This window comes from Schistocerca serialis, chromosome 12, assembly GCF_023864345.2.
Source record: "Schistocerca serialis cubense isolate TAMUIC-IGC-003099 chromosome 12, iqSchSeri2.2, whole genome shotgun sequence".
Classification (NCBI taxonomy): Eukaryota; Metazoa; Arthropoda; class Insecta; order Orthoptera; family Acrididae; genus Schistocerca; species Schistocerca serialis.
The window spans coordinates 167,612,594-167,627,983 of NC_064649.1; the positions used below are offsets into that span (position 1 = coordinate 167,612,594).

General features: G+C 42.9%; 1 protein-coding gene across 3 annotated transcripts in view; it reads left to right on the top strand.

Moving 5' to 3' along the window:
- Window positions 1–15,390, top strand: part of LOC126428174 (uncharacterized) — a 129,315-nt gene that overhangs the window by 71,470 nt on the left and 42,455 nt on the right. For all 3 annotated transcript variants that reach the window (XM_050090088.1, XM_050090089.1, XM_050090090.1), the window contains one exon: window positions 6,759–6,952. In XM_050090088.1, coding sequence (XP_049946045.1) covers window positions 6,759–6,952 — 194 coding nt within the window. The remainder of the gene's footprint in view (window positions 1–6,758; window positions 6,953–15,390) is intronic.

The following is a 15,390-nucleotide window of genomic DNA, read 5'->3' on the forward strand; positions in this document are numbered from 1 at the left end:
AGTTACATATTAAACACCAGTGCATACAGGGATGCCAACTGAACTTTGCTCAACACGCCATTGGCGCAAAATTATGAATCATAGTATGAAGGCTTTCACGACCGGATGACATATCTTCTGGTAAACCTTCCGGGATGTAAGGTCGTGGTCCATGAAACTCTTCAGCTCCTAACGTTTCGTCCAGAGCTGCGCTGGACATCTTCAGAGGGGTGTTTCTCCTCCGGTGAGTCTTGCCGACTGACGGGTCGGACGTCTGAGAGCGACTTATGTATCGTAGAAAGTGGGCGTGACCAGAGTTACACGTGATATGCAGAGATAACCTTTGTCAAAGATAAAACTTAACTATCGATCGTAATCTCGTCACGGATAAAACTGTCTAGCAATTCTGTAGTGCTACTGTCCAAATATCACTAAGTTTCATGGTCTCTTCTTTCCGATTAAAATGATCCCTATGTTTATATATTTCAATTGCTTCTCTACAAAGTCGTGGGTAATAGTTCGTCGTCGTAGATTAAAATTTTTTTTTTTGTTTCTGAAAACTTCACTTTATGATTTCCTGGCTGAAAAGCGTGTTCTGCTACAGCCGATTTATCTGTTTTTCCTAATCGGCAAAGACTTCTGTGTTCTTTTAACCGTGTATTTACGCTTCTTTTTGTTGTTCCAACGTAAACTTTACCACATGTACACGGGATTTTATATACGCCACTGGCTGATAGAGGAGCGCGTTTATCTTTTACAGACCGAAGAACATGACAAATTTGTCATGTTCTTCGGTCTGTAAAAGATAAACGCGCTCCTCTATCAGCCAGTGGCGTATATAAAATTCCGTGTACATGTGGTAAAGTTTACGTTGGAACAACAAAAAGAAGCGTAAATACATGGTTAAAAGAACACAGAAGTCTTTGCCGATTAGGAAAAACAGAGAAATCGGCTGTAGCAGAACACGCTTTTCAGCCAGGAAATCAAGTGAAGTTTTCCGAAACAAAAATTTTATCTACGACGACAAACTATTACCCACGGCTTTGTAGAGAAGCAATTGAAATATATAAACATAGGGATAATTTTAATCGGAAAGAAGAGACCATGAAACTTAGTGATATTTGGACAGTAGCACTACAGAATTGCTAGACAGTTTTATCCGTGATGAGATTACGATCGATAGTTAAGTTTTATCTTTGACAAAGGTTATCTCTGCATATCACGTGTAACTCTGGTCACGCCCACTTTCTACGATACATAAGTCGCTCTCAGACGTCCGACCCGTCAGTCGGCAAGACTCACCGGAGGAGAAACACCCCTCTGAAGATGTCCAGCGCAGCTCCGGACGAAACGTTAGGAGCTGAAGAGTTTCATGGACCACGACCTTACATCCCGGAAGGTTTACCAGAAAATTATGAATGTTCTGGAATTTTTTGAACAGACCTCATATACATATCCTGTAAACTGACTCATTTCACATCATTTCATCATTTCAACAGAAGAATCATTCTAATAATCTATGGAACATGTAACTAACTAACTAATTGAGGTAAATACAATGAGCTCCTTCATGCCAACCAGATGACTTCTAAAAATAGCCTAGATTTTTATGCAATATTAACATGCCAAATACATAGATATTTGTTTGACAAAAATCTTTTGACAGTGTTGACTGGAAGACTCTCTTTCAAATTCTGAAGGTGGCAGCGGTAAAATACAGGGATCGAAAGTCTATTTACAATTTGTATAGAAACCAGATGGCAGTTATAAGAGTTGAGGGGCATGAAAGGGAAGCAGAGGTTGGGAAGGAAGTGAGACAGGGTTGTAGCCTATCCTCGATGTTATTCAATCTGTATATTGATCCAGCAGTAAAGGAAACAAAAGAAAAATTCGGAGTAGGAATTAAAATCCACGGAGAAGAAATAAAAACTTTGAGGTTTGCCGATGACATTGTAATTCTGTCAGAGACAGCAAAGGACCCGGAAGAGCAGTTGAACGGAAAGGACAGTGTCTTGAAAGAAGAATATAAGATGAACATCAACAAAAGCAAAACGAGGGTTTATGTTGAGGGAATTAGATTAGGAAATGAGACACTTAAAGTAGTAAAGGAATTTTGCTATTTGGGGAGCAAAATAACTGACGATAGTCGAAGTAGAGAGGATATAAAATGTAGACTAGCAATGACAAGAAATCGTTTCCGAAGAAGAGAAATTTGTTAACATCGAGTATACATTTAAGTGTGAGGAAGTCGTTTTTGAAAGTATTTGTATGGAGTGTAGCCATGTATGGAAGTGAAACATGGACGATAAATAGTTTTGACAAGAAGAGAATAGAAGCTTTCAAAATGTGGTGCTACAGAAGAATGCTGAAGATTAGATGGGTAAATCACTTAAGCAATGAGGAGGTACTGAATATCATTGGGGAGAAGGGGAATTTGTGGCAAACCTTGACTAGAAGTAGGGATCGGTTGGTAGGACGCATTCTGAGGCATCAAGGGATCACAAATTTAGCGTTGGAGGGCAGCGTGAAGGGTAAAAATCATAGAGGGAGACCAAGAGATGAATACACTAATCAGATTCAGAAGGATGTAGGTTGCAGTAGGTACTGGGAGATGAAGAGGCTTGCACAGGACATAGTAGCCTGGAGAGCTGCATCAAACTAGTCTCTGAACTGAAGACCACCACCACCACCACAACAACAACAACAACAACAACAACAACAACATACAATGTGCATTGTTACCTGTCAGACATTTTATATTTGGGCAAATGTTGCATCTGGAGCTTCTTTGTGAGCCACCAACAGCTCTAGGCTTTCCTCTGTAGTAGATATGGGCATTACTATTCTTCTGAATTTGGGATGGATGGTTTATGACAAATTTCTTTAGTGGATGTATGTATTGTGATGTTGCCTCTGAAATGCCAAATTCCAGTCAGATGTAGCTACGTGAGGAGGACCACTGCTGAACACCACAAAGTGTCCTTACTGCTCACTTTAGTACAATCGGTGCTTTCTTTCTCGGCAATTAGTTACCCCACATAAATGTTCCATAGGGCATTATTGAGCGGCAGTATGCAAAATGTGTCAGAAGATCGATTCACTCGTTTTCGAGACTACCAATTATACAAAGAGCAAAGGTAGCTGCACTTAATTGTTTCAGATGTTCAGTAACACATTTCTTTTTGTTGATATGTACACCCAAAAATTTAGAGCCATCTACTGTATTTACTGTCTCCTGTCAATGTGCCGCATAAGTTGCCGGTATGACTCAGTTTGTTGTTACTTCCCCCTGCCACTCTGACACAGGCAACGGTTTGTGTACCCCATCTCGCAGTTGCGGCAACACGCACGGCAAAGGGCAGTCTGCTCGGCTCTCTGTTTACACAGCTGACAGCTGCGTTAACCCACAGCTCGTCGTGGTGCTGCTAAAACTCCAGAAATCCTACACCGGCGTGTGATGTTGCAGCAACTATTTCTCATTTACCCCGGGAATGAAAGGGGGAGCGCCAGCTGCTGGCAGAGGTAGTGTGTGTGAGATAAGAAGTGATCGGTCTGGAATTTTAGGAAGGAGGAAAATAACTTTTTTCCCCCTCTAGTAACCACACCAGGCAAGTCTGAGTGAGCTGTCTTCTCCATCCCGAATCTATCCATCTGAAAATTTGGATAATCCAGAAATATTGTCCTAAATGCAAAAACTGTGATATGTGCTATAATATACGAACCTTTTATTTTTGCAATGAGAGAAAAGCACATTCTAGGTAAACTGTTAGTTTTTTCCATCTTCCATTGAATTGGAACAAACTGGAAATCCACATTAATTGGGGCCAGATAAACGAGGTTCTTGTGTAATATGAAATGTAAGACTGTTCCGTTACAACATGTGTAGCATCGCAAAACTAATAATTTTGCTGTTTTGAGAATAATTTATTTCAGAAAAATACAAAATTACAAAGAGAGGCTGTCTAATACCGTATTTACCTCCAGGTGGTGGAACTGAGTATTGGAATTACATTAGCAAAATTGAAGAAAAACTATCCTTGTTGGTGTAACTGTGAGTTCCTTCCTCAGAGGGATGAGGTGGATAAGGCAGGGAAGCACGGCCAGGTTGTTCAGAACCCAGGCCGTAAGTGAGGGCGGGCTTTGAAGAGAACCACACTGTGTGCATTAGCAGATCCCGGGAATGAAAGGGGGAGTGTCAACTGCTGGCAGAGGTAGTGTGTGTGAAATAAGAAGTGATCCGTCTGGAATTTTAGGAAGGAGGAAAATAATTTTTTTTCCCCTCTAATAACCACACCAGGCAAGTCTGAGTGAGCTGTCTTCTCCGTCCCGAATCTATCCATCTGCCGTCTGCGACGAAGAAACTGACTAGCCAAAAAGCTAGGACTGTTTAATACATCTCTATCCACATTTCTGTTTTAGACGAGAATAACGTACAGACCGACGGGAGAGATAATTGAGGATCTGTTACGTGGTGAAATGTTTTGCATTCGGAAAGCTAAAAGTGCCAAAAAGGCAGTTACGATGTAGCTCTCGATAATCGAGTCAAGACTTGAGAAATATTGAGATGTCGTTTTATTGGTATCAAAAATTGTAGGGCAATGTAAAATGGTGCGTGATGTTTGAAGAATTGAGAGGGACAATAAAAATGCGAGATCGAGAACAAAGTGCTCGGATTAAAAATGGTATAAAACTGGAATGCAATCTTTCGCTCCTACTGTTAGATCTGTACGTAGAAGGAGCGATGACAGAAATAAAAGAAAGATTTGAGAGAGGGATTACATTTCAGGGTTAAAGCATATCAATAAGATTTGCTGAAGACTTTGCTATCCGCAGGGAAAGTGATGAAGAATTGCAAAACAGTGTAATGAGCACTCACTATTGATTGAAAGTAAATTGAAGAAAGATGAAAGCAGTGAGGAATAGCACAAACGAGTTACAGAAACTTACCACCAAAACTGGGAACTTCCGTGCAGATGAAGTGAAGAAATTCTGCTGTTATGGAAGCAAAATAAAACATGTTAGTTGGAGGAAGTAGGATATTAAAAACAGAGTATCATGGTTAAAAAGGACATTCCTGGGCAAGAGAAATTTGCTAGTGTCAAGTGTTGGCTTTAATCTATTTATTTATTTATTCCATGTGATTTGATGGTACACAGTGTGTTGCAGATGTTGGAAAATATCATTTAACATTGTTAACATATATTAACATAGGCCCATAGTGTCCTAATGTATTATATTGCTCAATGTTTTCAATTTAACACAAACAGCAAGATTACTGTTCTAAGTATTCATTTACAGAGTAAAAACCGTGACACAACAAATATGACTTCACGGCTTTGCTAAATTTTATGTTGTCTTCGATGGACTTAATACTAGTGGGAAGATTGTCGAACAGTTGGAGGCCCGTGTGGAAAACTCCCTTTTTACGCAGTTGAGTGTTTGTACGTATAACATGCAGGTTTGCATTTTTCCTGGTGTTGTGTTCATGTATTCGAGGAAGAAATTGTGAGAGATTCGTTTATAGCACAGCATTGTATGGTAGTGAATCATGGACTCTGAGAAAATCAGAAAAGAAGAGAAGTGTTAGAAAGATGTTGAAAATTGGATGGAGTGATAAGATAAGGAATAGGGTAGTTCTTTGCAGGATCATTGAGAAAAGGAATGTGTGGAGAACACTAACAAGGATGATTGAACACGTGTTAAGATATCAGGGAGTAACTTCTGTACTGCTAGAGGAAGCTGCAAAGGGTAAAAACTGGAGGGTGAGACAGAGATTGAAAAATACCTCGTAATTAATTGAGGATGTCGGATGCAGGTGTTAGCCTGAAATGAAGAGGTTAACACGAGAGAGGAGTTCGTGGCTGGCTGCATCAAACCTGTTGTAAGTCAAACCCGGCAGAAAACAAATTTTTTAATTGTGTGTAGTGAACATCAATAAAACTGACAAGGTGAACATTTATGAAACTGACAAATTGCAGGAATAGATTCCAGACTGGAAATGAAATAAAAAAAGGTCCTACGAATATGTCTGGAAATGCATCATTGCCACAGTAGATGGTACTGACGAATGCCAGTTCGTCTGACCAGGTGCCACATGTTCTTCGTGTGTTGCAGGCTGTGTGATTGACGCAGGACGATGTAAACGGCCCGGTTTTTGTCTCGGGAACGAGCTGAGATAGCGATCGTGTACGGCCGAGCAGATGGAAATGTTCGAGAGGCAGCACGTACACCGACCACATCACACAACATTTCGAGCCCTTTTTGGGCATTTGTGTGATCGGGGGTCCTTTTAGACAGACAAAGGTGCAGGGAGGTGGCGGACTGTGCGTACACCAGAATTGGAGGACCGGGTTCTGTGGTGTATTGAGATGAATCCTAGTACATGCTCCCAGCAAGTGGCCTACCAACACGGTGTAAGCCAGAGTACAGTTGTGTGTATCCTGCACGACAACCGATACTGTTCCGATCATCTACAAGAAATAAGGAACATGTGATGTGTGGTTAGAGGAACTGTCATTCGTTACCACCATCTACCGTGGCAATGATACATTTATGGACATGTGTTCATAGGATCTTTTTTTCTCCCATTTCCAGTCATGAATCCAACCCTGCAGTTTATATAATGTTCATGCTGTGTGTGTGTGTGTGTGTGTGTGTGTGTGTGTGTGTGTGTGTGTGTGAGTGAGAGAGAGAGAGAGAGAGAGAGAGAGAGAGAGAGAGAGAGAGAGAGAGACTTGTAAGTTCGAGTACAGTCGATAACATACTCGTCACATTTTCAGTTATTGTCGGCCGGCATTGGCGCTTGTACTGGGCGACCCCACTCCAGGACCTGCAGTACACGGAAGCCAGGTTGAAGCAGTACGCCATGCACCTGCGAGGAGCGCTGCGGGAGGAGAATGTGGGGCGCGTGGAGGCGAGCGTCACGGCCCTGCCGGAGCTGAGGCCAGATGACGAAGTTCCCGTTCCGTTACAGGTTAGAAATGGCCCGTAAAAGTCTGGTCGAGAGACTCCCTAATTTTCCAGGATGACAGTGGATGACGTCAGTCTTGTGACGGTGTGAGCAGTGTCACTGTGTGGTCGAAGGAATTTGTATGATATCTCTCGTAGTTAACATACCAACCAGCTGCAAAGGAGCACACAGTCTGTTGGATAGTGAGGTGGTGGTGGCGGTGGTGGTGGTGGTAGCAGCCCCCACTTCACCACCACCACCACCACCACCACCACCACCACCACCATCACCACCAACTTTCCCTAGTTTCCCCCACAACCAAAGTAGCTATCTCATGCTGTCTTCTTAGGTATTTGTCTCATGTGTTTGGCACAATAACTCATTTTGACAACATACAATGCCTTTCTTCAGTTACAAACATAAGTTCTCAGATCACATGACATATCAAATTCTGATAAAATTTCGAGCTTTTGATGGAAGCCTCCATCCTCAGTGACTAGGCAAAGCTGGTGAAGTTCCCTTATGTATGTCCAGAGGATGACGGCTCACTGGCTAGCTTGTCGTGTTACTGTATAAACCACTTGGCTCTAAGTAATTGGCAAATTGGCTGCATTCAAATGCTAGTGCCATACTATGTTTATTCCAGTTCTGTTAGTACTATGGCTATGAAAATTAAGTCACAAATTACATTCACAGAATCACTGTATCGATTCAAAACAGTCTCCTCCCTGAATCGATGCACAACTGAAATCTATTTAACCTTGGCAGGTGCGCCATTATTCATAATGTGTGTAATTTGTACACGTGTAAAGAATAGTGGACTTTGTTACCGAAGTTAACGTGTACGAGCAAATGCAGAGTTTAAATTAGTTTAATTAAACAATGATAAAACAAACTTGCATTATGTGAGCTAAAGCACTGCTTAAGTAAGCAACAGTAAAATAAACTTTCATCGTATCATTCTGTTGCCACGTACAGGTGTTACCCTACAGTAGTGACCCACCCGAAGCATTAAACTGTGCAGTTGCATCAGATCCCAATGATCTGCTTATTTGGCTACTAATTACTTTGTACACAACTGCCTAATTGTAGAATTGTGGTTTTAGCTCTTAATCTGGGTCATTTTCTTGCACGGATTGAATTTTTTCTCACCTCACTCGCTGTTTAATTTTATATTACTGCTGCTCACTTGGACTTGTGACGACAAAACTTATCACTGTGTCAGCTGAAGCAGTAATCGAGGAGTAGGTTCGGGCTCACAATTGTAAAACAACAATGGAATGTACTAGACAATATGATTTGTGATTGGAGCACTTTGTAGAAAGGTGTGCCCACTTGAGGATTAAGTGTTTCAAAACAATAACTTTATCCCTTTTTTTGGAAATGCATTTAGTATTGCAGTACAATTCTCTCGGGGGCCAGGTATGGCGAATATGTTGGGTGATCCGGGACTGTGATCTGTTTGCTGGCCAAAAACTCGTACACGATCTTCACTTCGTGCACTGGGGTGCTGTCGTGGAAGAGCGATCGGAAACCTGCCTCGGTTCTCGGGTCGAATTCGACGATTCTTACCCGCACACACGAAACTATATCTCGCCTCGCTGCTGCACTGCCATTTTCCAATGAGTGTCAGAAACGTACTGTTAAATTCACAGGCACTATGCCCGCTGCAGTGGTGCTAGCACTTTGACCTCGTACGCGACCATCTTCGAAACTGCGAGAATTGTAATGCTGCAACTCGCCGTTAGATCGCACTACCGTTTGGAATTTCACACGGAGAGCCTTGACTTAACTGGGTACACTGCATAACTACCAGAGTGCCATCTATGTCTACGTTTTAAAAGGGAATGTCTGTAGCCTAAGTCTCAGTGTAATGCAGATTTGTCGAGTGAGCCGGCACCACGCCACAAGGGTGCACTCGTGCGCCCCACAGCCTACTCGGCAAGTTTGAGAGAGAAAAAGTTATCGCTTTTTGAGTGGCGATACAGTCGTTTCGCAGAAGTGTCGTACGAGTCAGATGTACCGCATCCTTCGAGCTACGATGTTGGCAGCAGTGGACACGTGAGCATTCTCTCACTCGTAGACGTCACGTGCAGCACGGTAACCTGCTGAGACTGTCGTAGTGTAAAGGCAGCCGTTGCAGATCGTACAGCTTCCGCACTGTAGATGAGAACAGATGTGACCACACGAGTGCGACCACAAACTGTCGCGATGCGATTACTAGCAGCGTATCTACAGTTGCGCACTCCTGCAGTCCGTCCTCTACTCGTGCCTCAGCGTCGGCCTGCACGGATCGACTGATGCTTTCGGAGGACCACCTGGAGGACTCGGTGGTGAAAGCAGATTCTGCTCACACGTGAGTGATGGTTGTTTGCGTGTACTGCATAAAACTGGTGAGCTCCGTCCCGAACATTGTGTTTGTGCTAGACACACCGAGACCACACCTGGCCTTATAAATTACAGCTCACATTCACTTTTGGCAGCTCGAGCTCTACGTGCAGGGAATCTCGCCTCATCAGTTCTTCTTCTGTTCTCGCATTGAGAAGGTGATGTGCTGTTGCAATAGGATAATGTTTGTCGACACTCGGCACGTAAAACGTGGCGTGCTCTGCAAAATGTGCCACAACTTCCACGGCCCGTACATTTGCCGGACTCGTCTCGAGTCGGGCACGGCGTGAGTGAGTGACTCGTGTGATTTGTCTGCTTGCAACTCTTACAGAGCTATGTGAACAGATCGAGCAGGTGCAGAATAACGTATCCTGAGACAGTATTTGTCGCCTTCACGATCGACTGCGTGCCGGAGACTGTGTCGGCATTGCTGCCTGTGGAGCCTGTACTGTGTACTGACATAGGTATTTCAGCACGAGTCCACAGCTCTGATATCAGCTGAGATTCCATTATTGTGCATTCCGTCAGCTCCGTTGTTGAAATTTGCTAGGATTGTGGCAGCATTTGTGAGGGTAGCTCCCCGTCAAACACCCTCAGATTTAGTGGTAAGTTGACCCATTGGATACTCCGACAAAAACTGAATGCAGATCGAGCATGAAAAGAGGAAGAATGTGTACTGAATTGTGGAAAAAGAAGAAAAATAAAACAGTGAACAGTCGAAATGTAATATCTATATATCGAGCAACGTTGATAGTTGTTGTGTCACGGTTGTGTTGTCACGTGTTGACCTGCGTCTGGGAGACCCACGTACAAATCTCACCCGGTCCAGTTTTTTCTTTTTTCCTTCACAAAATTACGAACTTTCCGTCCGGTCTTTGATGTGTGTGTTCGCTGTATTCAAATTTATCTGTGTCGTGGCATTATGTCAGTTTGCAACAGCGACATGTAACGAAGGGACCTCCAGACGTACACAGGCACCACATATTATGTTTCTTGCATTCCGTTTTGGAAGTTTTGACTCTCAAATTTTGTTGTTGTTACATAGGTCACACCAGTTTATTTTTTTTTTTATTTATGTGACAGGTCTGTGCGGCATCTCGCCTGCTCTCACTATTCGCCACATTTACCTGCGACGGTAGTATATTCTTACCACATGACTCGTATTCTGTGACGAATAGCGAGAGCAGGCGAGATGCCGCATAGACCTCTCAGAGAAATGAAAACAACAAATTGACAGGTGTGAACTGTGTTACAATGAAGGAATTTAAGAGTCAAAACTTCCAAAACAGAATGCGAGAGGCATAACATGTGGTACCTATGTAGAACAAATAGGAGGTCCCTTTCTTACAAACTGATGTTATGCCACAACACAGACACAAATTTGAATACAGCGAACACACCCATCAGTGACTGGATGGAAAGTTCGTAATTTTGTGAAGAAGACGAAGAAGAAGAAGAAGAAGAAGAAGAAGAAATTTAAAAAAATGGATCAGGTGAGATTTGAGCCCAGGTCTCCTGCATCGCAGTTCAACACCGTGACCACACAATCACAACACGATGACTATTAACGTTGCTCAATAATAGAGATATTAAATTTGGACCATTCACTGTTTCCATTTTTCTTCTTTTTTCCGTAGTTCAGTACACATTCTTCCTGTTCTGGTGCTTGATCTGTGTTCTGTTTTTGACAGACTATGCAATGGGCCAACTTACCACTAAATCTGACGGGGGTGCCATGGGGAGTTTCCGTTGTTAGTATGAAGATTTGACAACTCAAAGTGTGGTGCATTCGCACGTTTCAAGTAGAATAATGGCCGGTACAGAACGTGTAAGTGATGAAGATGATGCCAGGTGGCTTCTCGAAGACATTGAGGACGAAGGAGAATGTGATTGTGTAGAAACTTCTGTTGTGTGCATTGATACACATTTTAACGAATTGCAATATACTGATGGAGTGGAAACTGAAGAGACAGAACCTGTTCAAATATCTGGAAAATTTATCCCAGTGGTGATAGTGATCTAGAGAAGTTTTCCTTTTTGTGTCATCCAGAGAGGTTTCACCACCATTCCTCATGGTGTGTGACCAAAATCTGAACTTGAATATTTCCAACTGTTCTTCACAGAAAATCTTGTTATTGAAACTTTGAATGCTACAAATATGTATGCTGGAGAAATAATGCAGAAAGTAACATCACGTACAAAACGTTCAATGTGGCACTCGTGGAGGGATGTTCCATGAGAAGAAATGAAGGCTTTCCATTGTTTAATACTACTGAACATGGCCCTGAATTTGAAGGCAGAATTAGTTGACTATTTTACAGGAGACCGGCTGGAACGAACTCCATTTTTCAGGGATATTCTCTCTCTCTCTCTCTCTCTCTCTCTCTCTCTCTCTCTCTCTCTCCCCCCCCCCTCTCCCTCCCTCCGCCCCCCTCCCTCCCCCTCCTCCCTCTCACCCCCCCTCCCCTTCTCCCGCACCCATTCTCAGATATTTTGATATCAATGTATGAGAGGGAGCAACGTGACGAGTGTTAGTATGTTTACAGTAAATGCAAAGAACTTTATGTATCTAAAAGAAATTTGGTTGTAGATGAGAATACAGTAGGATTCAGAGGAAGAATTCAATTCAAGTGTTAGAATCCAAAGAGTGTATGGGTGGTTTTGCTGGATTTAAAAATGGCAACATGTTCACTGATTACAAACTTCATTTTGGATGTCCAACAGCTGTCCGAATTGACAAAAATATTGAACAAAATCGAGAGCTTGTGCTCACAAGCCATTGACAGACAATTGATCAATTGTCAGAGATTAGTGGGATACCTCGGAGCTCGGTTCAGTGAGTTTGTGGCAGACAGGAGACCGGTTTTTCCACCGCAACAGTGCACTTGCACCCACAGCCATCTCCGTTAGCCAGTTCTCGGCTACAAATGGCACGGTTCTGCTGCCCCACACATCTGACCTGGCTCTGTGTAACTTTTTCATATTCCTAGACATGGAAAAGGGCGTGAAAGGACACCAATTTGACTACATTGATGAAGTCGAGAAAAAAATGATGGAGGAGCAGTCAGCCATTTCTAAATGTGTGTGCAAAAAACGATTCAAACGGTAGAAACACCAGTGGGCCAAATGTATCGGTTGTAATGAAGAGTATTTTGAAGGGGATAAGGTTGTTTTGCAAATAATTTGAAAATACGTAGCTTTAAAAAAATAATTACATGGGTTTTTTTTACGCCTCGTAAAAGAAACTAAAGTTTTCAAGTGAACTTCTATTCAATTTTATTTTTTTAAAACAGTAGCTTAATAATGTGCATAAAATAAAAAAGAGTTGGGGAGAATGCAGCTGATAGAAAAATTGGATTGGAAAGAGTTAATACCTCTCTCTCAGAGAGTAACAGCTTTTGTTCATGTGCTTTCCTTAATTCAAATGTTTCTGATCCATATAGAGCTACTGAGAGGAGAGAATTGCACTGTGATACAGTCCGATTTTAAAACTTCCCGAAACAGGTTTACTGTGCAACATGTACTAGAAGTCAAAATATACTCTATTTGCCGCTGTGATCCTTGTCTTAAACTCTCTTTCCACTCTGTTCTATTTGTTAAAGATGCTTTCCAAAGATTTAAGTACGTATATTCTTTTAAAACTGAATCAATCGACTGTTATCGGAGTTCGATCATTGGGTGCCTTGCTCGTGACCGTGTAGTCTATTCTCTCCTCGTTACTTTGTAACCCAGCTTACCTTGTGATATTTCTGTGAGAACTTGGTTTTGAGCTGCAACTTCTTTTGCTGTCACATATTAGAATGACTTGTATATCCAAGCAGATTTATCGGGTTATTGCAGTCTTATTTCAGTTGAGCTTAATGTTGTGTGTTTGCTGTCTATCTTTTTTGAACTTAAATTAAAAAGTATCAGAAATAATGTGTCTCCTTGGCTAAGACCAATCCTGACTCCAAAATGCTCTGATAGTACTCTGCTGATCTTTATTCTGCTATAGCTTTCATCTAAACACATACATACTATAGGTTTTAACTTCTGTGGGAACAGCCTCTTTCAAAACATACGGTTTTATGTCCATAGTTATCAAATGTTGTTCAATATATATAAGTGTGATATACAGTTTAAAGTTTTAGATAGCTGAGACATAAAATAGAATCAGTTATTTTAACACAATAGCAGCTGATTATAATGTAACACAGTATGTGACAGCTATATGTCTGGAATGCAAACTTCAGAATACAGAAAAATTATATAGGGTAAGTTGGAAGGAAAGGTGCATCTTTAAGTAATGATAATATTGGTGATTCTGAACAAAAAACTTCAGATATACATATGCCCTTTTCTTAAGCGTACTCGAGATACGGTCGTTTGAATATCACGGGCACCGGTCGCACGAACTTCTTCGCCAGCATCGACGTAAGAATAGAACCGTACTTACGTTAGGCTACACAAAAATCAAACACTATCCGAACAGGCCTCGAAGGCCGGACAATGCCGCCCGGCCGCCGTGTCGTCCTCGGACCTGAGGTGTCAGCAGATGCGGCAACGGAGAGGCACGCGGTCGGTACACCACTGCCGCCACTTCTCGGCGGAGTAGCTCCTCGATCGGCTTCACGAGGGCCGACTGCAGCGTGCTCGCCGACAGCACTCGTCAGACCCGCAGACCCTGACGGTGACCCGCCCGAGTGCCGGCCCAGTTCGACAGCGCTCGACTTCGGCGATCTGACGGGAACCAGTGTTGTCACTGCAGCGAGGCCGTTGGCGTGTCTTAATTGACCGTTTCGATACACACTTCACTCGTTCGCGGTGGGGCGTCGAGTCCTGCAAGTGTACACGTCGTTTACCTCACGTCTCGGTACTACTGTTTTGTACCAGTGGACGACGGTGGTGTTACGTGTACGGTCGAAACAGTGTCGGTCAGTGAAAATGCCACACGTTTTCACACGTGCAGAGTATGGTGACACAATCTTTGTGTACGGGTTATGCATTGGGAATTCCAGAACTACTGTTCGTGAGTAGGAATGACAGTTTCCTAATTGCAGAGTTCCAGGTAGCAGGGTATTTGGTGAGGTATTTGTCAGATCGCGTGAGCGTCGTACGCTTCCCAGTGTGTATAGTATCCGAACGTCCTCTCTGACAAGATCCTAGTGAAACTGACAACTTTCTCGAAATGGTAGAGTGCAGCCGAGCTACCGGCACTAGAAGACTACGTGCACAGCTCAGTATTCCACAGTCGTGGAGCAGAGTCCGCGTCCATATCGTCGACTGAGTGCGCGACGTCTGTGTGCCGGAGACGGTGCCGAATAAAAGGAATTCTGTCAGTTGGTCGTTGCCGGTGAACTCTGTATTCCACATATCCTGTTCACGGACGAGTCAACATTTGTCCGCAAAGGCATCGATATCGTTTGCAACTCTCACGTGTGAGCAGATGAAAACCTGCACACTACAGTGTGGTGTGGTATCGGTTCAGTTGTTTTACATAACCATCTCGATTTCTTTCATAATGTGTTACCAGAATTCTTGGAGGATATTCCTTTGGCAACACAGTGTGGTACGTACTGTCAGCACGACGGAGCTCCCACACGTTCTGTACGGCCAGCAACACAGTACCTTACCGAAATGTGTCCTCGACACCGAATCGGTCACTGTCGGAGTCATTTCTTGACGACCGAGGTTACTCGATCTTATTCTGTTCGATTAATATCTGTGGGGTCGGGTCGAGACAAAGACTTCGAGTGCAGAGTAGACACAGAGGAGGAACTTCTAGCCCGTATTTTACAGGTCCGTTCGAGTAAAGGACCGTGCGAATGAGCTCAGATCGGCAACACGGCCACTGTCTACGAGAGCTGCGAGATGCATCACCTGCATTTGTTCTGTTTCCCATTATTTTCATTACTTTCCTCGGAAACTGCTAACGACAGGACACAAGTTTGTATGCCATTTTTTGTTCACAATCGAAAATACTATCACCCCTCAAAGCGTGTACCTTTCCTCCTGACTCATCCTGTATAAGTAATTTTGTTTCATCATATAAGATACAGTTGTCTTCATCTTGGGCCTCACGTTGGTATGAATTA